This window comes from Chrysochloris asiatica, unplaced genomic scaffold, assembly GCF_000296735.1.
Source record: "Chrysochloris asiatica unplaced genomic scaffold, ChrAsi1.0 scaffold00021, whole genome shotgun sequence".
In the NCBI taxonomy this organism is placed as follows: domain Eukaryota; kingdom Metazoa; phylum Chordata; class Mammalia; order Afrosoricida; family Chrysochloridae; genus Chrysochloris; species Chrysochloris asiatica.
The window spans coordinates 7,515,197-7,541,990 of NW_006408539.1; the positions used below are offsets into that span (position 1 = coordinate 7,515,197).

Consider the following 26,794-nt stretch of genomic DNA (forward strand, 5'->3'; position numbering starts at 1 on the left):
AGGTAACGCTTTAATCATCTTGTTAAATCACAGCCACTTTGATTATGTTATGTTTCCGATGATATAAACATTGGAAGGCACAGTGGTAACATTGTAGCATTCTAACCTTGTACCTCTGAAAATCCCAGAATAGGGTCACAAACGCAACATTACAATCAGACACACTCTTTTCGCCATGTCTTGGTAATGCTGCTTGTAATATCTACACATGATGTGACTTTTAAGTCCTGTGTTCCCAAAAGACCGGAGAAACAACTTTCTACTTATTTATGAATGAGAAGCAACATCAGGGTCAGCATTTCTTCCTGCACTACCCCTCTGGAAGCAGAGTTGGCACTACAGGTTACGATAACAAACCAAGGGAAGGGACAGAAATAAGACCCAAAAAAACCAAAACAAAATTAAAAAAAAAAAATCCATATTTACAGTAAAATCTTTCTTTTAAAAAAGTTAATCAGTACTATTTTTTTACAGGAGAAAAAAGTCTGAAACAAATGAACAAAAGCTTACCATAGTCACTAAATTTTTAATATATATTTATATATATATTTATATATATATTTGTCATAGGTCTATAAGATCCATCTGTTCTTCCTACCCTAAGGAATGGCTAATGTCATCACGTTGTTGTCATCAGGACGTTTGCTGGTTTTGTTACGAGGGCAGCCGAGCTTCCCCTATGTGATATCCAGTAATTACAGAAACACTAGCTGAACTTGAATACCAACAAAAACGTTCATATCGTTTTCTTCAGAAGTACACTTTTTTCATTATTGCAAGTTTACAATTTTTTTTTAAATTAAATATTTTTTTAGACTTACAAATTAATTATATTTTATTATTATTATTATTTTTTTTCCAAAAGAAGTTTAGGCACAAATGCATTGTTCCACAGTGTGGAGATTGCCATTCAGTCTCTGGGCTGGGTCTCAGCCCGCACAGCCTGCTTTTGCACATTCTGAATGATATGTTAAAGAGAGCCGTCACTCAAGTTGCACTTTTTGTCTTTCGTTCTTTCTTTTTTTATTTTTATTTTTTGTGTTTGCTTTTCTGTTTTCTGATAATTGGGAATGCTGAAACCTCTTGCGTCTGTGATTCATAACTACTCAGACTTGTCTTATATTACAAAAAGGGAGTTAAGGAGAAGTGTTTATGTGGGTTTAAGATAATACAGCTGTTAAGGAAGTGGTCTCTTGTTTGAATGAAGCAATGTGGCAAGTTGGACCTGAGAAGGGAAAGAGAGAGGAAAATGAATGAATATATTTATAAAAGAAGAAATTTATTTTTTATTTTTAAAAACTCTTATTCTGAGGAAAAAAAAAAAAAAAGAATCTGCTAATGTGGGTAGGATTTGGCTTTTAAAAATGGCTGAGGCCCTGGTGATGAGCGTTCTGTACAATGACTAGGGGAAGTGACTAGAGGACATACTTGCCCTTTTACATTTGTCCCATGTGATTCGACGCATCTCCCATCCCTGGGTGGGGGCCTGCCAAGGAGAGCGGGGGTGGCTCCGAGGACACCTTTTCTTCCTCCCGTCTTTTCAGACACGCGGCTTTCGGGTTCAGATTCCTTTCTGTGGAGGAAAGCACAGGGCAGTGAGTTGGTGCCTGTGCTGCTGGGACTAGAGCTATCACACGTGCTTACGTGAGTGTCTCAGCCCCTTTTCTATATTCTTACCCCGCAGAAAGAAAGGCAGTGAGTCAATGTGTTGGTGGGTGAGTCATTCCGTTAGTAACTAAGAACATGGCACCACGTGGAGAATTTGCACAGCCAGTGTACAGGGTGCTAAGAGCTGGTAAAGCCAATCTACTAAGTTCTAGTTATCATCAACAGTATGGCATGGCAGGAGTCCTGGTGGGCACACCACAGGACAAGCACTGGACTGCTAACCACAAGGTTACCAGTCACTCCTTGGAAATCCTACAACAAGGTCACCATGAGGCAGAATCCATTTGATGGCAGGTAACAACAACATGGACATTGTGTAATACATTCTTATTGATGAGAAGAAAGAACCCTGGTGATGCAATGGTTAAGTACTCAGCTGTCAATGCAAAGCTGGCGGTTTGAGCCTACCCAGCGGCTCTGCAAGAGATGCACCAGCCCTAGCAACCTGGGATCTACGCTGTCTGAGGAGTTGATATGAGTTGAAAATCGATTCATGGCACACAACACCAATGACAGGAGAGTCCTGTCAGGTGTTAGGGACAGACTGAAACCTGGTCTGCAACTGCAACAGTTACTCTGAGTGTGCCATGTTGCTGTGTCTGTTCCTCACTCCTGCCCGAGGCTGGCCTATCGGCACAGTTCCCGGGCTCTTTCCCAGGAGGCTGCTGGTGGGACTAACCTCGGACTTGTTGCTCCAGGCTGAGGATGACAGCCACAGCCTGGTGGAGGATCAGGAGCTTGGTCTGGGGCTTGTCACTCTTGAGATGGAGCTGCACCATTCGGCCGAGCTCCTTGAAAGCCTCGTTGATGTCACGGACCCGCAGACGCTCACGGGCATTGTTGGCCATCCTCCTCTCCTTCTCACGCTCCGCCTTCTGCTCCGGTGTGAGGTCTTCATCGTCATTATTGCTGCGAGACAAAAGGGTCACGACATTTTCTAATGGTGTGTGGAAAAACCAGGTGTCTCACATTACTTCAGTTTTCTCCTAGGATGGCTCATGAAACTGTTCCCCTTCTTGAGCCATGATCTTGGCAAAATTTTACGTCAGCTTGAGCAGGGGCTTGCTTTTCGATCACTGGGACAGCACACACACAACCTAATCTTTCTCCCAGACATCAAGACCAAAGCAGACAGGAAAAGGTGACCCAGTTGTTCAAGTTAGAGCCCAGCATAAATAAGTTACATTCTGCAAATGGGCTACTATTTACTTAAGGTTAGCTCACAGTGAGGAACTACACTTTAGAAAGATTTCTGAGCATAAACTTTTCTTATGAAGACTTTAACACTGGGACGTCTGAAACCTGCAGAAAACAAGTTGCTGAAAAAACAATTGGATATATTCAAATAACCTGTGTAAATACGACGCGGCTTAACAGGAAGAAGACGGGAGTCCTACAAAAGCAAGAAGAGTAGAGACAGTCAGGCCTCTGTACAGGCTTCACCAGTAACAACCGTTAATGGCCTGGTCAAACCACACAATCTATCTGAGTCATATTTTCTCCATGTAATCAATCCATGGTGGGCAGGTTTCGCTGAGCTTCCAGACTAAGACAGACTAGGAAGAAGGACAGGTAGATTACTTCCGAATGTTTAGCTACTGAAAACCTTGTGAACAGCAGTGGAACGCTGTCAGGTAGCACCAGAATATTGAAAACTGAAACATGATGAATGACAACAGAATACTGTCAGGTATGGTACTGGCAGATAAGCCCCTCAGACTGGAAAGCACTCAAAATCCTACTGGGAAGAGCAGACTCCTCAAAGTAGAGTTGACAGTGATGATGCGAATGGGATCTTCATTTGCTGATGGGGTGCAAATCAAAATGAGGAGAAATACCGATAAATAGACATTAAAACTCAAAACATGGAATGTATGAAGTATGAATCTAGGAAAACTGGAAACTATCAAAAATAAAATGGAACACATCAAGATGGATCACCTAGGTACTGATCGTCTATGTATTACTGAGCTGAAATGGACTGGTTTTGGCCATTTTGAATCTGACAATCCTATGGTTTATGAAGTTGGGAATGATAAACTGATGACAAAGTGTGTCACATTCATCATCAAAAAGAACAAGATCTGTCTTAAAGTATAACACTGCCTGTGATGAGTGAATGTCCATATGCCTAAAAGGAAGACCAGCAATTACCACTATGATTCAAATGTACACACTAACCATTAAAGCCAGTGATGATGAAACTGAAGAATTCCACTAACTTCTTCAATTGGAAACTGATCAAACATGCAATCAGGATGTATTGGTAATTACTGGAGACTAAAATGCAAAGGCTGGAAACAAAGAGGAAGGATACGTAGTTGGAAAATGGCCTTGCTGATAGAAACAATACTGGAGATTGCATGATAGAATTTTGCAAGGCAAATGACTTCTTCATTGTAAAAGCCTTTTTTAAACAACATAAAAGATGACTATACACATGAACCTCATCAGATGGAATACACAGAAATAAATGGACTACCTCTATAGAAAGACGGTGGAAAAGTTCTATATCATCAGTCAAAACAAGGCCTGGGGCAGACTATGGAACAGATCATCAATTTCTCATAAGTAAGTTAATGTTGAAGCTGAAGAAAATTAAAACCAATTCCATGAAAGCGAAAATATGACCTTGAATATGTCCCACCTGAATTTAGAAATCATCTCAAGAATAGAATTCATGCATTAGGCACTGATTACCGAACACCAGAAGAGTTTTAGGATGACATCAAGAGCATCATACAAGAAGAAAGCAAAAGGTCATTAAGGAGATAAGAAAGAAGGAAAAGACCAAAAGGGATGTCAGAAGAGACTCTGAAACTTGCTCTGCTGTGTAGAGATGCTAAAGCAAATGGAAGACATGAGCGGCAAAACAGCTGAACAGAATATTTCAAAGGGAAGCTTGAGAAGACAAAGACAAATATTATAATGAAATGTGCAAAGACCTGGAGTTAGAAAACCAAAAAGGAAGAACACATTCTGCATTTCTCGAATTGAAGAAAAAATTCAAGCCTTTGCTTGCAATACTGAAGAATTCTATGGTTAAAATATTGAATGATGCAGAAAAGCATCAAAAGAAGGCGGAAGGAAAACACAGAGACACTGTACCAAGAAAAGGATGCTGTTCAACCATATCAAGAGCTAGCATATGATCAAGAACCAGCAGTACTGAAGGAAGAAGTTCTGTTAAGGAAGGTGCACTAAAGGCATTGGCAAAGTACAAGGCTCCTGTAATTGATGGAATACAAATTGAAATCGTTAAACACATCAGTGCAGCACTGGAGGCACTCATTCATCTATGCCAATCAAATTTGGAAGACAGCTACTTATCAATTGATAGGAAGAGATCCATATGTATGTCCATTCCCAAAAAAGGTGACCCAATGGAATGTGGAAATCCTTGGACAATATCATTACTATCAAATGCAAGTAACATTTTGCTAAAGACAATTTAAAAATGGCTGCAACAGTATACTGACAAGGAAGTACCAAAGGTTCAAGCAGATTCAGATTAGGACATGGAATGAATGATATCATTGTTGACATTAGATGGATCTTGGCTAAAAGCAGAGAGTACTAGAAAGATATTTAAATGTGCTTTATTGACTATGTAAATGCTTTTGATTGTGTGGACAATCAAAACTATGGACAATACTGTGGAGAATGAGTATTCTGGAAAACAACTGTGTTCATGAAGAATCTGTACATAGATGAAGAGGCAGTCATTTCAACAGAACAAAGGGACACTGAATGGTTTAAAATTAGGAAAGGTGTGTGTCAAGGTTGCATTTTCCACTATACTTATTTAATCTGTTCACTGAGCAAATAATCCAAGATGGGATATTATATGAAGAAGAATATGGCATCAGGAATGGAGGAAGACTCACTAACAACCTATGATATGCACATGATACAACATTGCTTGCTGAAAGCAAAGAGGACATAAAACACTTACTGATGAAGATAAAAAACAAACCCGTAGCCTTCAGTATGGGTTGCACCTCAAAGTAAAGGAAACAAATTCTCACCAATGGACCAACTAAACAACATCATGATAAATAGACAAAAAACTGAAGTTGTCAAATACATCATTTTGCTTGGATCCATTATCAACACTCATGGAAGCAGCAGTCAAGAAATCAAAAGACATACTGCATTTGGCAAATCTGCTGCACAAGACCTCTTTATAGTGCTCAAGAGCAAAGATGTCAGTTTGAGGACTAAGGTATAAATGATCCAAGCCATGGTATTTTTAATAGCTTTATATGAATGTGAAAGTTGGATAGTGAATAAAGCAGACTGGAGAATTGATGCATTTGAAATATGGTATTGGAGAAGAATATTAAAAGTACCATGGGCTGCTGGAAGAACAAACAAATCTGTGTTGGAAGTAGTACAGTCAGACTGCTCTTTGGAAGCCTGGATGGTGAGACTTTGTTTCTCAAGCTTCAAACATAGTATCAGAAAGAACCAGTCCCTGGAGAAGAACATTATGCTAGATAAAGTACAGGATGAGTGAAAAAAAGAGGAAGCATCCCAATGTGATAAATTGTTAAAGTGACAGCTGCAATGGGCTCAAGCTTAACACTGATTGTGAGGATGGCGCAGGCAGGACCAGGTGGTGCAGTGATCTGTTGTGTATCAGACTGCATGAGGTGGAAACAACTGGGTGGCACCTAACAACAACAACAGTCAGCAAATGTTAAATACAAAAACCCCAGGTCTCTATGGCCTTGACGGTCACGAAGGTTTATGATCTCAAAAGTTGAGGAAACCTGAATTGTTAACTGCAAAATGAACAAACCACTACAAAACCCGGACACCTACTGGTTACAAATGGCCATGCCCTCACTGTGAGTCAGAACAAAGATGCAAATCTTTAACGGTGTGACCAGAAATGACTTGGTTTGTATTAAAGGCATGGTTGGACCAAGGATGATCTACAGTGGGAAGATCATTCTTGTCCATTTCCAGGTGTCATAGTGACAGACTGGAACCTCGGTAATGAGAGCAAGTAGGATTTCAAATATTTCAGGGGCTTTTATTCAAAACAGACTCATATGAGATGAATTGTATTGTCTCAGGAAAGGCCGGGCAGAACAAAGTTGTGTATTTTGACCTAGCATGAGCAAGAATCATGATGGGTATTGTTTCTTGTTGTTGTTAAGTGCCATCAAGTCAGTTCCAATCCATAGTGACCGAGACACCAAAAATGAAGTACGGATCAATGAGGAGCAACATACTCCTCACTACAAGAAACAATATGGAGATAGTAAGGATGTTAACCTAGAAATCCAAGCACCGGACAAACAAGAAGGTTAGCCTCTACTTTAAGATTCCATGAGTCTGAAATGTTTGCAGAATAAAGATTACTAATCACAACATTTCAGAGTGGAAAGATATTTGAGGAATGATCTAATCAATTCTATGCACATTTCATGAGCGCTGGCTTAAAATGTATGGTATGACATCTCCTACGTTGGAGGGTATCTCCAGATAACTTTCAAATTACAACAAAGACTGCTGGGTAAACTGGAAGTGGCAATCTTGACTTGCAAATTCAGACTGCATGTGAGCCAAGGACACTTGGGGGAAGATGTAAAGCATGGGTAGGAGGGCACCAAAAAACGCTGTCACCACAGGTTAGACTGGGCTGTTGCATAGGTGAACTGAGCCCATTGGTTCTGTTATCTGATCCCCGTCACTTTGGCTGATCACTCTCCACCCATGGCCTCTGATGATCAGGCAAACCCGCTACCATGTTCTCACTTCTATCTTCACTAACTAGTCCTGGTATGGCACTAAAAGATAATGCACTGCACCGCAAGGCCGGCGGTTCAAACACACCAGCCACTCCTCGGAAGCCCTAGATAGGGACACTATGGATTAGAACCGATTCGACGGTACTTAAACAACGCCGTCACTATACCAAAAGGATGCAGCACGTCAAATGGGAACACAACCAAGGCTCTCTTGGGTTCATCCTGAAGCTAATACTCTGGGGGATATTTTTATACATCACAGACTTTATACGTCACATATCAGTTTGAGGACTAAGATGCAACTGACCCAAGCTATGGGATTTTCTGTCTCCTCACATGCATGTGAAAGTTGAACAATGAATAAGGAAGACCAAAGAAGAACCAATGTCCTTGAATTATGATATTGGAGAAGAATATTAAAAGTACCATGGACTACCAGAAGAACAAACAAATCTGTCTTGGAAGAAGTGCAGCCAGAAGGCTCCTCAGAAGCATTCATCTTTCATCTGTCCGACATACTATCTTGGAGGGACCAGTTCCTGGACAAGAACACCATTGTGCTACACCTAACAACCAAGAGGCCTTGACAATGAGAACTTGTTTTCCAAACATGTTTTCAGGCTAAAAGCGAATTAGCATTTGCTCTTTGCTCATAAGACTCCTGGTGTGGCGCTGTAGGGTAAGCACTAGACTGCTAACCACAAGGCCAGCAGTGCAAACCCACCAGCTCCCCCTCAGAAACCGTATACAGGATCGCTGTGAGTTGGAACTGACTCTTGAGTACTCAACGATGACAACATTCATTTGTAAATAAATTAGCTATGCAAATACAATGGCCTAGACTTTAAAATTGAAAACATTGTCTTATATCACAGATTTGGAGGCACTAAGTCAGTGTCACGAGAGTAACCTATTAAAAGAGGAAGGTTTGTAATAGCAAATTAAAATGTTGTTCAGTAACTTCGAGAAATGCACTGATGTACAGAAGCAGTAAAATGCAAGTTAAATTACCAAGAAATAACTGGACTTATATGGAGGCTAGTAAGCAAGAAAAAAAGAGTGGAAGACAGTCTGCAGGGGTGGCGGAAGCGGGTAAGCTAGAAGTGTTAGATAATGTTGTTGGAAATTTGGAGCAGGACATGTAATAACATTTAGCTCAGTCACAATAAAGGCAACACATTAATACAAAGTAAAATGGCAGATCTTAGCTCATAAAGGCCACCAGCTTTAGTGCCGTAGTACAACTAGTAGCGTAGTGGGTAATGAATTGGGCTGCTAATCGCAAGGTCAGCTGCTCAAGTCTACCAGCTGCTACCGTGGGAGAAGTGAGGATTCCTGTTCCCATAAAGATCTATAGCCAAGGTTGCTATGAGTTGGAACTGACTCCACGGCACATGGTACAAGTGGTTTAATTTGCAAAGACAAAGAAACTAAAGAAAATGGAAGCAAAGAACATGAAGGTCACAGCACTCAAAAGGAATCTGACTACTAGATTAGAGTTAGCATCCAAGGGCACAGATTATAATGTAAAGACAGCAGATATATAAGAAAATCAACCAAAAATTATGTTCCTGCAGTCGTATTTTCTGTAAACGAAAGTATCCACAAAAAAAAGCAATGGTGGCATTCTTCTTAAAGGTGTCAACACGTTTAGGGTAATGTCTGGGAAACCAGCCCTAAGGAAAAGTTTACAGTGTTCACATACAGTGACTCCATCTTTAACAAGACTATGATTTCTTCTTAGAAATAATTTAGAAAGAACGTTTTGGATCAAATTTGAAAAATCAGAATCGTTTTCAAAACAAACTGTGTGCATTTGGATCAACAGCCAATTGGTTTTAATTTATAGAATTAGCACTGGGATGAAATTCATAAATGCCAAGTGCATCTCAGGCTTCACTAGAGTACAAATATCTTAAAAGATACTTTGAGTACTTCTAGAATTTAGGCCTTTCGTTTTTTTCTTTTCAGCTGTAGCTTTACCTGCCAGGAAAAAACAGACTAGTTTCTTCCTGTTCTGTTCACTTCATCAAAGTCCAATAAAGGAATTAAATGAAGCGACAGTATTATATACTGTTACCTAGATCTTGACCTCGTAATTGATTTGATATCCTTCTTGTCGTCATCTAATTTCTTGTCCTCAGAAGATTTTGTGTCTTGCAGGTTTTCGTCGCCCTCATCGTCAGATTTGATCTCAGAGCTGCCTGAAGAGACACTCTGCCCCTGGAGTCCTGGTGGTATGCCTACGGAGAAGGAAGAAGAGCCCGGTGACACACAGGCCAGGGCAGGACTTGCTACCTGGTCACCTGCACATCATGTGGCCAGACTTCCAGGGCGACAGGTCAAGACTGCGGTACTGCGAGTCTCTGCCACTTTGTTCCTGCTCTCTACTGAAGTTTCAAAACTGCACCTGTGGAAACAAGTTTGCCCTGCACTAGCTCTGAGGTTAAATTCTATTTTGCAATCTTTTGGAGTAGATGGTAATTTCACTGTCTACAAAACATCAACTTAATTGCAATGAAAATCATAATCATGAAAATCACACACCTCAATGTTCTGATTAAGAACCCAAGTAAATATCAGCTATTATATTGAGTTTCTTCCATATGCAACGATTTAATAGAAAAATGTCCTTAAAATATAATTCCCAGGGAGTACGCTGAATCTGTGCAGTCAAGACTTCAATAGATACCCCTGATGCTATTCTGAAATTAGGCATCTCTTATTCTTGAGGGGTAATCTGCATTTACAAATGGTTTGTATGGAAGGCACAGAGCTGCTCAGTGAAGATGTTTCTAGCTTTGTCACTGCTCAACATTCTGAGTACAACATATTTTAAAAACTTGACCCTAAGGTAGTCATTCCTTCAGCATGTGGCATATCTACGCATGCACATACCTCCATTTGCAATCTTGGAAGTCTAGAACCTTGACACTCTGATTTGGGTATGAGGGCTAGGAGCATTCTGCTCACCTCAGAAGTGTTAGAACTATAGAATTGTGGGTCCCACCCCAGACCTACTGAATCAGCATATGCATATCCTCATGTACTTGATGCTGTACAAACCTAGACCCGAGAGCAAAGTCTGCGGTTCTTTAAAAGAACGATCCAAATAAATTCCTCACGTTCAGATATAAATGTACAGGTATGCCCATATATTTGAGGGGCTTCATAGATGTGTGGAAAATGGAATGAAATATAATGGAATTTTCCCAAAAACTTTTTGAAGCACCCTCCATTAACACTCCAATTCTTTAAGTAACACTCCAATTCTTATCATCTTTAACAGTTGTCAAAGAGTTTATATGTATTCTTGTGTGGTTAATGGTAAGGAGATGATAAGATGTTAGTAAGTTTCTTCTACTCATCTGTCTATCACCTGTGCAGACTCTGGAACTCAGGTCCTGCCCTAAACATGCTGGGCAAGATGGTTTGAGAGCTACCACCATCCAAACAAAATCTATTTTTTTTAAAAATGCACCAATATTTCCTTCAATCCACTAAGGGGAAAAAAAAAAAAAAGTCTCTTTCTGTTCTATTCATTTGGAAATGTCATTTTCATGCCACAACTAACCACATTAAAAGACCTGAATGAGTAAAATGTAGAAATAACTGAAATGAAATTTCCTGTTATCAGTCTGTTATCTCATTCTCTGGACCAGGATTTCAGAGGATATTTGAAGGGAACAGTTGACTAAAGAAACACAATTAACATGTCGAGTCCTAACTACTTTTCCATTTCCTTTCAATTTTTTGTACCCCATTTTATTATTATTATTATTATTTTTGCCAGTGCTTCCTGAGGGAGAAGTACTCAGGAAGCTTGGGATCGGCACTACTGTTGATAACTGAAGTCAGAAGCGTTCTTCTGAGGCAGACCTACCTCTGTAAGGATCCTGGGGAGGGTTCAAGTCAGGAGAAGTTGCAGACTGGACAGGAAGCTGGGGAACTGGAACTTGGTTTGGCACGAGAGAATGGCTGCCTCTCAGGGCCACGCCATCTTCACGATGGGCCCCGACCTGCAAGAGTAAGAGGAACCCTAGAGTTAGCATGAACCTGAGGGGCCATCAGCTATTTCCTGGGGCAGCCGAAGACTTGGTGAAGGAAAGTGTCCTTTAACCACGATACTCCCAACTGCATTTCACTAGAGGGCGCTGAAGGACCACGCGTGCACCTATAGTCACATGCAAAACACTTAAACACTCAGTAAGATGCTGTGCTGTACATTCAGTGACAAGTATGGCAGAGTAGCTCAGGCAGGTAAAACGTCAAATTGTCTCCCAGGGTGCTACAGTGAAGCACACTGATTCGTACCCATCTGTCTTCTATCATGTCCGCCAACAGATCTGACAATTATCTTAATGCCCATATGCTTAATTGTGGGCTTCCCAATTCCCCCATTGCTATCGGAAATCCTACAGGAATTTCAATTTGGCATTTGACTTTCATTTCAGGGGATAAGATTCTCAGGCCTTTTTTTTTTTTTCAAAATTTTTTTTTTCCATAATGCCAGCTAAGCCTCTGACAGCGGAAGCTACAGCAGTATGGGACATAGCCCCTGCTTGGTACAAATATAATAAAATGTCACCTGGCTTTCCAAAACTGGCAGCCCATTCCAAATTAATGTTTACTGTATTTCATCAGCTACTGAGTTCCAAATCCAAAGGGGGACCGTTTCTGCCAATGCTACCACACCGGAAAATGTACCAATAAGGGTTTTATTAAACACACCAGTAATGCCATCATTGCCATGCAAGGATGTTTGGACATTTTTCCAACCCCCCTCTCCCACTATTCTGATCCTAGAAAGACACCATATTGTAAACAGTCTTTACGCTTCCAAGAATAAAATGAGAGAGGCTGGCCTGAGCGCTTGCTTTGAAAAAAAAAAAAAAAAATTCTGCTGCGTTTTCTATTAACTACTACTACCTACTAGGGTCCAGACACATTGAATTGGTAGCAATGAGCCAGCAATTGCCAGCTTTATAGCACATGCCTTAAAGCAAAAATAGTAAGTCTTTGTAGGCCATGAGGAACATGGGCCGCTCCCAGTTTCCTTTGTGTTTCCAAGCTAGAGTTCAGTCCTTTTCTTAGCCTCTTGTTTAAGTGAGCATTTATGTAGGACAGTGGGTGTGACACTAAGAACTTCTGAATCCAAAAGCTTAATCTTTCCAAAATATAAATCCACAAAGCCTAAGTTTTTATTCTTTTACGCCTAAGAACATTTTCTTACAGAGTATTTCCAAAGAATGCAGTACCCAAATCTGAACTGACGACAATCAAAATCACACAACCGAAGTGCATATTATTTAAAGGCAGTCAAGCATAAAGTGTCGTTGTTATAGACTTTGAAGCAGAACAAAAGAAAATAATGCAGGGAAATCACATAAACCATACAAATCGCTCAGATGTAAATCATGGCAAGAGCAGTCAAGGGCTAAAAGGCTTGTGGGCATCAGCAAGTAGAACACACGTGCCAACCTGAGAGAATTTCAGAGTCTGGACAACTCTGCACCTGTACGCGTGTCCACTCTCAAAACACCGGAGAATAGTGGTATCTAGCCATTTTGTAAGGGGTTCAATTGTACAGAGAGGCCCTGGTTATCTCCCCAAGTAGCTCATTCCATTTTTGCCTGAAACCTATGATCAAACCCACTCGTCTTATTGTCAGCTCCTGCAGTTCCAAGGAGTAAGTGTACATACACCCTTTTCACAAACCTAACACAGCAGCTGAGAGCTTCCTTCACCTGGAACGTAAGCTTGTTTTCTAACAGGTTGTTGTTGTTGTTGTTGCTGTTAAATGCCATCGTGTTGGTTCCAACTCATAGCAACCATGTATAGGGTTTTTTGGGAACAGTTTGGTGAGCTTGAGCTGCCAACCTTGTGGTTCAAACTGACTTTGTGGTCCAATGCATTAACCCACAGTGCACGTCAGGACTCTTTTCTAACAGGTTGTTGTCGTTGTTACGTGTCGTGGAGTTGGTTCAAACTCACAGTGACCCTGCACTGGGTTTCCGAGGCTGTAAATCTTTATGGGAGCAGAAAGCCTCATCTTTCTCCCCGTGGAACAGCTGATAGTTTAGAACTGCTGACCCTGAGGTTAGCAGCTTGATTTGTAACCACTACGCTACAGTTCATCTTTCTATATGCTTTCATTTTTCTTCTGAACAATATTCCTTCAAGTTTGGATTTGCCATTTTTGTAGGTGTGCTAGTAGAAGACTGATTGAAATCAATGATTATCTTTTCAATCTAAGATGTCAACTTGTAAGCATGAATTTTACAGGTTGTGATCAAATGGTAGCTCTTTAAATCTGTCAATCAATGTTAACCTAAATAATTACACCTCAGAGCTGATTCATGTTTAGTGCTATTCTCAATGGACTCCATTTCTTACATAGCCACAAAGGATTATTCTAAGTCCGAATCATTGAAAGTAGCCACAAATTTGAGGCCAGAGATGAGTACTCTCTTCTCTTTAAGAACAATCCTATGAAAACTCTCCAATCATCTTCACAGGTATCTATGACATAATTAAAAGTCAATTATTTGTCTTTTCTTACAAGATATTTGCAGTTAATGGTACTGAAGTCTCTTAATTTCTAGGTCACATTTAAATTAGTGTTTGAAAGAGATAAAAAGACCCCACGATCAATTATCTTTATCTCAACTATTATGAAAGACTGTGTAACATTAGAAAGTACAATAATGAGAGTTAGGAATATCCAGACTTTAATTCTACTTGGTTTTTTTGCTAGCTGTGCAACCATGCAGAATAAGGACAATATACCTGGAATTGTATAAAATAAGCCCAAGATTTATTATAAGGAATTGTTGTTATTATTAGGTGCCATCGAGTCAGTACCGACCCATAGCGACCTTATGCACAGCAGAATGAAACACTGCCCAATCCTGGCCCAACCTCACTACTGTTGCAGGTATAAAGCAATTGGTGTGTAGCAGGTTCTCAATGATGGCAATAGTAAGTGTTTTAAGTGGAAATACTTGCATGGAACAAGAACAAAGATAATACAGCTCAAGTCATCTTCACATGGCTCTATAGGAGAATGCACTGGACCAAAAGGCTGGATTAAGCCGCTCCTAGGAAACCCTATAGAGGGTCACTAAGGGTCAGAACCGACTCTAGGGAACTTAATAACACTGCCCAGCTTTGTACTCTTTGTCTCTATTATATTCACAAATATTTGATTTAAAATCTTTCTCTTGTACAACAATAGGAAAGACTTAAGTGACATTTATAAATACATTTAGGACTATAGTTGATTCAACTATATATTTGTTTGCATTTTAGGCATGTGTGTTACCTTAATTGTCTCTATTTTCTGTATCACCCCAAATAATATCAACCATTTTTCATAAAGAAAGGCCATAATTATAATTACATGTATCTCAAGTCAAGCAAATGACCTAAGATCCACGTGGCAATGACTCTGACTCTCTGGAAGCAGCATCATTGTCTGGGGTTGTGGAATAGTATTGCAATTTGAAGACCCAGCTTTGCTCTGCTTGTTTCCTTGGTCTCAGGCAACATGTCCTAACCCTAGTTGCTTCTCATTCAGAAACTCGATTGCTCGTCACATATAAGATAAAGAAAGATGGGTCAGTGGAACAGAATTAGGAGTTCAAAAATAAAACCCATTCATCTGTGGTCAACTGACTTTTGACAAGCCTGCTAAGTCCATTTAGTGGAGGGAAGAAGAACCTCTTTAATGGACGGTGTTGGACAAACTTGACTTCCACATTCACAAAAATAAAACAGGATCTTTGTCTCACACCATACATAAAAACAAATTTTATATGTATGGATTAGATTAAGGACCTAAATATGCAAACCCAAACCATAAAGTTCTTAGAAAAACCTGCAGGGGTAATGTCATCAGGTCTAGCTTTCAAAATGGATCACATAACAAAAGCACAAATGGCCAACAAAAGACAAATAGGACCTCATAAAAATTAAAAGCTTTTGTCCATCAAAAGACAAAATGAAGTAAAAAGGTAAGCTACCAAAGTAGGGCCTCTCTGGAAACCATTGGAGAGGCTTCAAAAAGTCTGTGGAAACATTCCATTATCTTTTCATTCTAGTTTTACGTGAACTTTTTGAAGCCCCTTCGTATATCTAAACAAGAATTTAATATTAAATTTATATATAAAATCTTGATACATACCAACAAAAAGGCAACTAACATAATCATAATATGGTCAAAGGCCTTAAGTAGCCATTTCACCAAAGAGGATATTCCGATGGCCACCAAACACAAGGAAAGATGGCTCAGTGTCATGAGCCATCAGAGATGCAAATGAAAACCATAAAAGGAGGTGCCATTACACTCCCACTAGGATAGTTAAGACCAAAATACATCCAGAAAAGAAGAACTATTGGTGAAGAAGTGAGTAAATTGGATAGGAAATCCTTAACCTTTGCTGGTGAGGTATAGTTGTGGAAAGCAGTGTGGTGATTCCTCAAAAAAAAAGAATAAAAATAACTACAATATGATCCAACAATCCCACTCCTAGGTATACACCCAAAAGATGTAAAAGCAGAGACTGAAAAAGAGACTTGTGTCACCAATAGTCACGGCAACACTCTTCACAATAGCCACAAGGTGGAAACAACCTAAATGCCCATCAAGAGATGAATGGATAAACAAAATGTGGTCCATACATGCAATGGAACACGACTCAATCAGTAGGAAATAGGACGTCTTGACACCTGCTACAGTTTGGATGGAGCTTGAAGACGTTATCTGAGCCAAGTTAAGTCAATCACCAAAGACAAATATTGTATGAGCTCACTTATAAACAAAAGAGAAGGGAAATGTATAGTGACTAAAGTTTACTAGTGGTAGGCAGGGGTAAGAGAGAGAAGGAAAGGGGTGTTCACAGTGATGGAAAAGTCACATTGACTAATAAGCATAAGGTTGCAGAGCTGATTACTACAACTGCTGTCAACAAGCTGTCAAATGTTGAATTACAACAATGAACAAAAGAAAAACAGGAGCTGCTCAGGCTGCTATGTATAACAAACACCTCGTAGGATTTCGTTCCCTAGTTTGGACATGGGGCATCTAAATGATCTAATAGTGTGTTTAGAGCTTCTGTTCTACCTCCTATACCTCCCTGCATAATGTCTGGCCTCTTAAAAGCTTGCAAGCAGCCATCCAAGGTACAATTGGTCTCTGCTGGGAGAATCAAGAACAAGAGGAGGATATGGAACGTGAAGCTAACTGTCTCCATAAACAACGGCCTCCTTCGCCATGAGACCGGAAGACAGTGCCACAGTGCCTGGCTACCACCACTGAACATTTTCATCTAAGATTCCAGAGAAGAACCCCAATCAAACGGGGAGAAATAGAGGACAGAATATCAAATGCTCATGGATTCTAAACTTTTTGGAGTCATGGAGAGTGCATGATCCTTTCCAACTATTGTCTTGAGATAATCTTTAAACCTTAAACCAAAAATACCCCTGAAGTTACCATAAAACTAACAACAGTTTAGTTTAACTAGTTAAAAAAAATAAAACAGAAGGTCTGCCTTGAGCATTATATTCTTTTAAGAACAATCCACATGGGATCAAATGGACAACACGAAAGGTAAGACAGGAACCTTAAGGAGCTATGAGTTGATGTTAATGAGGGAAGAACAAGTCAGAAAAGGAGGATAAAAAGGACTATGTAGCAGAATATAATTGGTGATATCAGTTTATACATGTAGAAACTATTGCTTTGTATATTCTCAGCAATAACAACAACAAAAGAAATGGTGAGCTGTCAAGAATCCTTTATGATGATGTTGGAAACTGTATTCACAAAGATTTTTAAATGACTGGATGGTTTTTTAAAAGGCAATGGAACACTTTTAATGAGGTATAAAATAACAAATCAATCACTGTCCGTCTGACTTGAAAAAATTAAAAATGAGACAAGGAACGAAGCAAGCATCTGGTTTGCACAAATCCACTGGAATAATAAGTCATAAACAGAGAAACCAATACTAGGAACCAATATAGGTGTATAGGTAGACCCTGAGTTACAAATACCCAATTTATAGACATCTCCTGTTGTTGTTGTAAAGTGCCATTGAGTCAGTTCTGACTCATAATGACCCTGTACAGGGTTTCCGAGGCTGTAAATCTTCATGGCAACAGAAAGCCTCATCTTTCTCCCGTGGAGTGGCTGGTAGTTTCGAACTGCTGACCTTACAGCCCAATTCGTAACCACCACGCTACCAGAGCTCCTTTGTACTTTTAAATGCAGGGCTTTGAATTGGTACTGTCCTGGTCAATGAAGCTTAAGAGGAACAGGCTGGGATGTTTACAGTTTGAGTGATTTGTCATGGTAACCAGAACAGCAAAAAGTACGGTCAAAGTTCTGGAACGGGAGAGTAGGAAGAGGTATAGTGTTCCCTTCTGGCAGCCTGGTTCATGAGATTGGATTACTGGCAGGAAACTGAGAGTAACACACGTTCAAACAGGTGTGGTTGGCCACCATCTTTGAGCTGCATGTCACCATCTTTGAAGTGTTGTTATGTAAATTTATCCTGGCTTTGAAAAGACTGAACCCACCCCTACTCACAAATTCTTCATCACAATCACTTCTACTTGCTGCATGTACAGTTTTTAAACCACTGAAAAAGGTTTTGAGCCTTTTCTTGCACTAAAGCAGAGGTGGGGAACCTTTTTTTCTGCCAAGGGCCATTTGGATATTTATAACATCATTCGTGGGCCATACAAAATTATCAACTTAAAATGGGGCTTCCATGTGCCCAGTGAAGGAAGCTTCCTGTGGAGCCTCTGCATTACATAAGACCATAGGTGGAATCCTGAACAGCATCCAGAATCTTCTGAGGTAGGAAATTTCCACTTGAGAGGACAAGCAGAACAACCTGGAACGGCTAGAAGAATCTATGATACTTCTTGAAAGAAAGACCTATAAGAAAAATATGAAACAATATAGGCAATCTGACTGATTACTACAAGAACAAGCAAGTTGCTCACCCAGGAGACATCAAGGTAAGTGGTTGGGTCCCCCCTCATGGCAAACCTCCTTCTAAGACTAAGACTCAACTGGAATACATGCTCTGATTGGTGACCACGCTTATCACCGATAATAGGAAGTGAGGGGAAAACAGCAATGAAGTTGCGAGCTAAGCCCTACAACGTTCAATAGGCTGGAGACCTGGTTGGTCAGCATTGTGGCAAGACCTGGGGACTCTTGGGCCCAGAGTCAGTGACATAGGCACAGAGGACTAGAGTGGAGAGTGAAGCATCCAGATGATAAGAGAGGGCATATGCACAAGAACACCCACGCTTGCAGATAATATCCACTCAACCTGCCTTCAATGACTAGATGATCAGAGCTCAAACAGTAGAAGAAGAGAAAAAAAGAGTAATCTGATACAATTTGATGAACGTGACCTACACCTACGGATGCAGTAGCACAAAAGAGGGAACATAATCTTCACTGCAAGGATCATTCCCACTCCCTCCATACACAGAGTGGACAGGGATGGGCAATTTGGACATTAGCTGCCCAGAATGGGGGGAGGGGGGGAGAGGGGAGTACAGAGGCAAGATGAGACTGGCTTACAAGCTTTCAAGAGGGAACCTAGATCCAGAGGGTGCGGAGGAAGGTAGAATCTCCACTGAGTAGTAAGTATCCAGTCTGGCTGGGCGGGCTGATGAAAGGAGATGTGGATAGGTTCCCTGTGATACAACAGTGAGTAATTGCTATCAGGACTGACTGTGAGGGATGGAAATGTAAAGGTAGACGTTTTGTGGCAAGGGGAGGGGAGTGATTGACTTTGCAGTCCAGGAGCGGAGGTCCCTGGGCCCATCAAGGGAGAAGAGCGGAGAGCGGGACCCTACCCAGAGAAGCAGTGATGCCTGAGATGGAGGCAGAGACAATGATGGGGATGGGCTGTGTGCTGACGAATGGGGAGCAGGCTTGCAGGGTATACCCTCTGGTTTGGTTGATGATACATGGAGGGGATTGTAACCATGGCAATGAAACAATATATGATAGTATGAATGTACAGCTAATATTTTCTCATTTAAACTATCACTTAATTCACAATAAAACATTATATTAAAAAAATTAGCCTTCTATATTTAGTCAAACATTTAATTAACTCACCCCTAAACATCCTGGTGTGGTGCTGTGGGTTAAGGCACCAGACTGCAAAGCCGTTTCAACTGCAAGGTCAGTGGTTCAAGCTCAACAGATGCTCCTTGGAAACCCTATTCAGGGTCACTATGGGTCAGAACCGACTTGATGGCACTTAACAACAACAATGTGATGGTTGGAGTTGAGGTTGCCTTGGCAGGGCCAGAACAAATATTTAGAGGGTCTCATAATGCCCGCAGGCTGAATGTTCCCCATCCCTGTACTAAAGTAAGGTTGACAAGAACCTTGTGCATCTCGTCTGGCTAACCTACAAATTCTTAAAGAGACAGAATGGATTTTGAAACCTGTGGCTGTCTATAATAAATATATTAACAATGTAACTAGAAAAAAAGTAGACTTCTTCAGTCTACAAATTGATTCTAAGGATGTGCCTACTTTTAGAAAATCAGTATTTAATTGTTTTTGTTAAGTACCGTGGAGTCGGTTCCGACTCATAGTGACCCTGCACAGGATTTCCGAAGCTGTAAATCTTTACAGGAGCAGAAAGTCTCATCTTTCTCCCGCGGAACGGCTGGTAGTTTCGAACTGCCGACTTTGAGGTTAGCAGCCCGATTCGTAACCACTACACTACCAGGGCTTCTATGTTCTTACCCTTTTTCCCAGATAAACGATTAAGTTGGTGGTAGTGCTGCTGAGTCGGTTCCAACTCATCGCAATCCTGGGTAGGAGTTCCAAAGAGCGGCTAATGGGTTTGAACCGCCACCTTGAAGTTCAAATTGAACTTGCAGTTGGGTGCATTACCATGCAGTGCTACACCAGGACTCCAGATAAACAAGAGCCTACAGTTCAACGCCAGTTTATGAATTTTACCATTACTGACTGCATTGTTTTGCAATTTAGAGTCTTACTCACAAACAGTGCACCACTGGATAGATTTTAGTAAAAGATAATAAAACGAAAACTTCTCAAGTATTCAATAATTGTTAAGTGACTGACCAGGGTACATTTATTAATTGGACAAACATTTACTTATCTGCTCCCTGCCTGTGACTTCGGAAGGTGCTGGGGAGAGAGTGAAGAATAACACAGAAGCAGCGCTGCTCTGGTGAGGCTTACAGGATACCTTGTGGAATGTTGTTCACTGATGGATTTAGTCTGGCAGCTCTTGTAAAAGGTTGAGTGATCATCAAGATTTCTTTAACTCAGAATTTGAATGCAGACAGCTCTTGGGATCCAAGGCCACTCTAAGCGCTGGCTACCCTCTCTGCCTTGCACTGCCCATTACAGGTTCTCTACCTGTCTCTGGCACTATCTCTGCCCCTCAGGCTCCAGTCCAGACTCTCCCTTCATGGTCTCTTATGGTACACTTTGCCAGGCACTGTCCTAATAACACTCTCTGCCTTAGTATTTCGGATCATCCAAGGGCCCATCTCAAACTATTTTGAAGCAGACAGGCCATGTTAGGAGCCAGCCTAGGAGCAGGTGTGCTCATACCTGGCCCAATGAGCTACAAATGGAGAAAGGGGAGGCAAGATTGTGTGGTCCAAACATGGCTGCTTTGGCCTGCTCATTTCCCTGGCTTGAAATCAGGGCTGATTGTCTTATACTCAAGAAACTCTGGTGGTGGAGAAGGTAAATGCTTAGCTGTTAACTGAAAAGTTGAAAGTTATTACCCAGCTTTGTGAGAGAAAGATCTGGTCATCTTCTCCCATAAAGATTACAGCCTAGAAAATCCTATGGGGCAGTTTTACTTTGTATCGCACTGGGATACCACGAGTTAGGGTTAACTCATGGCACCCATCAATAAGAACAACACAAGCCCATAGGATACACTGTCTTAAGTTATATTGTATCTTGTTATATTCAAATTCTGACACAGATATTCTGACATTGGGAATGATTAAGTAATTTTCAGGTGCTTTACATTTTTTCTGAATTATTCAAGTTTGTTATAATTTTAAATAATCTTACTTTGAGGAAACAGCTTATAGATTAACACTTTTAAATCACAGAAAATAAGACTTTAGGTCTTAGAGACACTTTTAGGAATCAGTTAGGTTAAACAACTCTTTTTTTTTTCCCCACGAAGAAAGCTATGGTCAAGAATGGTTAAGTGAATTAGCAAATGAATGTCCACTCAGAAGATTCTAACAGTTTTGGAAACTCAAACATGTTATAACAACACTGAATGATTGGATGGAGCACATACGTGGGGATCTCAAAAAAGTCTGTGGAAAAATTCCATGACTTTTTTCATCTGATTTTTCTACAAACTTTTTGAAGCCCTTCATCTATAAGGGGAAAGCAGACTTAAGGGGAAAATGGTCTTAGTCCCCGGTGTTTTTGTTTTAAAACAGTGTGTTTGTGTATGTATACACAGCAAAACCCGAGCAAGCTTGTGTCAAAGAATATTTTCCAAATACTTTCCATTTAAAATGAGCAATAGAAAAGCATTAAAATTGTACCCTGTCAAAGGCGGGAAAATATATGAGGCCCCATATTCAAGGCAGTCAACTTCCGGCTTTTAGAGGTTTCACTGTCTACACATACAAACACACCGAGAAAATTATATGAAACCATTTTTATTCTCTCTATTGTAGAAGGAAAAAATTTCATAGTTTACCAACTCAGACTAAGGTCAAGATGTCAAACTAAATTACACAATTTAGTATTTACCGCAACTCCTCCAACATAAACAGATGTAAAAGTTATGCAGTTTCAAATTAGGTGCCTGCAGTTGGCAAGGCCACTTTTTTTTTAAAGGCCATTTTTATACGATGATGATGTGCAGAGCATCCTGGCAAACAGCCTTGTTCTTATCCTCAAGGTAACAACAAAAACCACAAACAAAAAAGACATTCAGTGCTTTTGCTCTCTTTTGTTTCCAGGGAGTATTGTGAAAGTAATTATTCTGTTGTATTTAAGAGGCCTATTTCATGGATGGGAAAATGTATTAAATTTCATTTGGCAGTTATTCAATCCTTGTTAATGTTATCTCCAGAGATAAATGCCTCAAAACAGCTTTCAGACCTCAGCTACTTCTCTTCTACCATAATCCCTCTTCAAGAGTGCAAGGGTGAACTCTAAGAAACCTGTCTTCAATATCTAGGCCAAAGAATAATGTCAGAGCGTGTCCTTTAATAAGGACACCATAAAACCAGATATGCTATTACGAATATTTTGGTATGTCAATATTAAAGTTTGTTAGTAATGGCATCTGGTGCAAAAAAAGAAAAAAGAAAATCTTAGCAATGAGCTGTTTTTTACAAAACAAAACAAAAAAACAATAACAATAAGAAAATGTGACAAAGAAAGTAGCCCTGGTAACTTTTACTTTTCTCTCTCTGTTTTGCCATAAACAAGGGAAGGAAGGTTGATGGGTTTTCAATGTAATTAGACACCCATTGACAAAGAAAACAGTTTTGGTGTCTGAACTGTAATCTCCCCGTGAAGTATCAATTATATATGACAGTTGTACAGAGAGCTAGATATCAGTCTCAATTATTTTGCCAGATTCTCTGTCATGTTAGAGGAAAGCAAACTTATTTTCTCAAATGTGCAAAATACTACTTAGCCCAAAAGTGCATCTTGTAAAAGAATGGGAAGTGGTCATGCAAACTTTTTTAAATAGCTCACAGGTGGGGCTCGGAAGGTCATGAAAATGCAGCAGTGTTATGGGTACTGGGAGGAACAAGGCCAGAGGAAGAGAGATTCTGTTAAAAACACAAGACCACTACTAATTAACTCCTTTGTGGGAGAAAGACTTTTAACATCTGGGTCTCTTCAACCACAAATATAATTTCAGTATTTCTCAGTTTAAAACAAAATCATCAGACTTTTTATTTTATTTATGCGGCTAAGAATTTTAAAGGGCTTTTCTCCAGAGTCAGATCTGGATTCAATTCTTTTGTTTGGGTTTTGATGTGATTCTTAAAAGATTTATTTTATTGAGAAAAGACTTTATAACTTTTTTGAAAACACCTATGCCTTTATTTTTCTTCTTTTTTGGGAAATCTCACTTACGCTTTGCTTGAAAGTTCAAATAATTCCTTCTTCTGTAATTCTTGGAGATTGGTTCGATTCTCAAGATCATACATACTTTTCAGTAGGATTTAAATATGGTCTGAACACTCCTAACCCTGGCAGTGGTGGTGAGCCATCTGCCATGTGAACAGCTAGGCTGAAACTACAATGGCTAAAAAGAATGATTCTGTGATGTAATTTGAGAGATGTAATTGGCTGTAACCTGTTTTCAGTTCACCTTTTTTGCTCTAACTCATAAGTCCCATCTATTAACTGTTTCATTTCTCTCCTCTGTATCTTCACTCTCTAAATTCTTTACACTTTTTTCCTACTGTGGAAACCATAACACACTGGGGACTCATCAGGAGGAACATACTGGGGACTTGTCAGGAGGCTACCTGCGTCCATCTTATCCCTTCCCTGCCCTAGGTAACATGTTAGAGAGTATATTATATTATATTATAAAATCAGTCCGTCCCTAGAGAACCAAGTCTTTCTGAGCACAGACTCCAGAAGTAGCGAAGTAGTAGGTTCTTGCTTGTAAGTAGATTCTTCTGTTTAGAGTGTTGTTACTGTTGTCTTGTTAAGTGCCGCTGAGTTTGTTCTGACTCACAGAGACCCTGTGTAGAGTTAGCAGCTGGTGGGTTTGAACCACTGACCTTGCAGTTAGCAATCCAGTGCTTATCCTATAGCACCACACCAGCACTTCATTTAAAGTGTAGGAAAGGTAGTAAAACTACTTGATGACTACATGGAATTTTGGCTGCCTCCAGTTCACACTTAGGTTGGCCACTTGCATATAAACAAATGATCTGTTCCAGCCTAGAAGTCCCATCGTTAGGTATATGCCTTCACCTAACTGGAATTCAACTATGCAGATCATAATAAACTATGAATAACATTGTGACGAACAAAGGGATGCTGTGTGGTTTAAAATCAGGTAAGGCGTGTGTCAGGGTTATATCATTTCATCATACTTATTCCATCTGTATACTGAGCAAATCATCTGAGAAGCTTCAGGACTGGAGGAAGGCTCATTAACAACCTGGGACATGCAGATGAAACAATTTTGATTGCTGAAAGCAATGAGGATTTGAAGCACTTACTGATAAGATCAAAGTCTTCAGTAGGGATTACACCTCAACATGAAGAACAAAAAAATTCTCATAGCTGGACCAATATACAACCTTATAATAAACTGAGAAAAGATTGAAGTTGTCAAAGATTTCATTTTACTTGCATCCACAATCAATGCTCATCGAAGGAGCAGTTAAGAAATCAAACCTGGTATTACATTGGACGAATCTGTGACCAAAGACGCTTTAAAGCATTCAAGAACAAAGATGTCACTTTGAGAACTAAGGTGTGCCTGACTCAAGCCACTGTATTTTTAACCACACTTTAGACCCATGTGAAAGTGGGACACTTAAAAAAGCAAGACTAAAGAACTGATGCCTTTGAATTATGGTGTTGGTGAAGAACATTGAACATACCATGGGCTGGCCAAACAATGAACAAAACTGAAAAAGTACATCCAGAATGTTCCTTAGAAGCGAGGATGGTGAGTCTCTGACTCACAAACTTTGGTCATTCTATCGGGGGGACCCGTCTCTGGAGGAGGACATCATGCTTGGTCAAGTGGAGGGTCAGTGAAAAAGACGAAGACCTTCCATGATATGCACTGACACAATGGGCTCAAACATACAACTGTGAGGACAGGGCACAAAAAGGCCAAGTTTCACTCCGTACACACAGTCATCACGAGTTGGAACCAACTCGCCAACACTGGCAAGGAAAGGCCAAGTTTCCTTCTGTACACACGGTCATCTTGAGTCGGAACCAACTCGACAGCACTTCACAACAATTGGCTGTTATTTTTTAAATGCTTTTCTTGTTAGTCACATAATAACTACACCTTACAGTATGCTATTTGGAAAGACTATGGTTGTGTAAATAAAGCGCCGAAACCAATGAAACATTATTGGTTCATCTTCCTCTTTGGTTTCTCTATCACGTAGCCCCTGGTACACTATGGTTTGGTCATGGCGTTTTTCACTGGTCCATGGATCTGGTCTAAGATTCCAACGATGTGCTTCTATGTCCCTCAGGTGATGTCATAGGGGCACACCTGTTGCTTCCTGTTTTCACCTCAAGCTGAATCTTCCCTACTCACAGCCCCCAGTCGTTAAAGCTTCAACAAAGCCCTCTCTGCTCTGTCTCCTCAAGGCTTGCCCACCACTTCTGAGTTCCACACATCACCACTCTTATTCTAGTCCCTTCCTACTTATTCTCGACATGCCCCCACACTTCATCACCACACTGGACCTAGATACAGATCTCCACTGACTATTCATTGTCGTTGCTGTGAGGTGGCGTGCTGTTGGAAATATTCATTACTGATCAAAAGCTGAGTCAACTCCATGTCATGGGACCCCATGTGTGTCAGTGTAGAACTGCACTCCAAAGGGTTTTCAGTGACTTTTCAGCAGTAGATTACCAGGTATGTCTCCAGAGGTGCGGTATTGGTGGACTCAAATCTCCGAACTTCAGTGAGCAGTGCAGCAGGTGTTTGCACCACCTAGGGACTACCTTCATCATCGGCCCCACCTTGAAAGGCACTCAAGGGCACTGTTTAGTAAATCAAGGCATAGAGGCTGATGGTGTTTTCATGCCATCTTTCATAAAACGGAGGTAAAATCAGTCCTGAGTTGTGAGCTTCTCACCGTCAGAACCTGGGTATCTATGCAAGCGGATGCTTCCTAAAGTCAATCATTACACAAATGCCAGGCATCTATGAGAATATTTCTGAAATGTTTTTATATTGTCAAATATGCATTTGCATGTTTCTGTGAAAGAAACACATTCCTTTGAATGCAACCAGTGTCTTCTGAATGTCTATTATATGCAAAGCATTGTTTACAGCTTTGTAGGAAAAGCCTAATAAACGGACAGAACTCAGCTACTTTACAGAGCCTCAATTTTTAGGGGTGGGGCAACATCACTACTATAAACCAATGGTGTTGGGTTGATTGAGACACACGCGGACCTTACAGGGCCGTGTATAACTGCTTCATAGGGTTTTCAAGACTGTAATCTTTGCAGAAGCCGACTGCCACAGCTTCCTCCTGTGGGGTGCTGGTAGATTCAACCTTCCAGTTAGCACTGTGGCTCCTGGGCACCTGTCATCACTATGGTA

The 26,794-nt window shown here is 40.4% G+C and overlaps 1 protein-coding gene across 11 annotated transcripts in view; it reads right to left on the minus strand.

The window, feature by feature from the left end:
* Positions 1-852: 852 nt before the first annotated feature.
* The window catches only part of TCF4 (transcription factor 4), a 450,711-nt gene continuing 424,769 nt past the window's right edge, over positions 853-26,794 (minus strand). For 4 of the 11 annotated variants that reach the window (XM_006837504.1, XM_006837502.1, XM_006837507.1 and 1 more), the window contains 5 exons: positions 11,314-11,449; positions 9,511-9,673; positions 2,348-2,577; positions 1,433-1,573; positions 853-1,225 (listed from right to left, as the gene is read on the minus strand). In XM_006837504.1, the coding sequence (XP_006837567.1) occupies positions 1,437-1,573; positions 2,348-2,577; positions 9,511-9,673; positions 11,314-11,449 (666 nt within the window). In that variant the 3' untranslated portion in view covers positions 853-1,225; positions 1,433-1,436. The remainder of the gene's footprint in view (positions 1,226-1,432; positions 1,574-2,347; positions 2,578-9,510; positions 9,674-11,313; positions 11,450-26,794) is intronic. The other 7 variants (XM_006837506.1, XM_006837508.1, XM_006837510.1 and 4 more) reach the window with 3 other exon arrangements.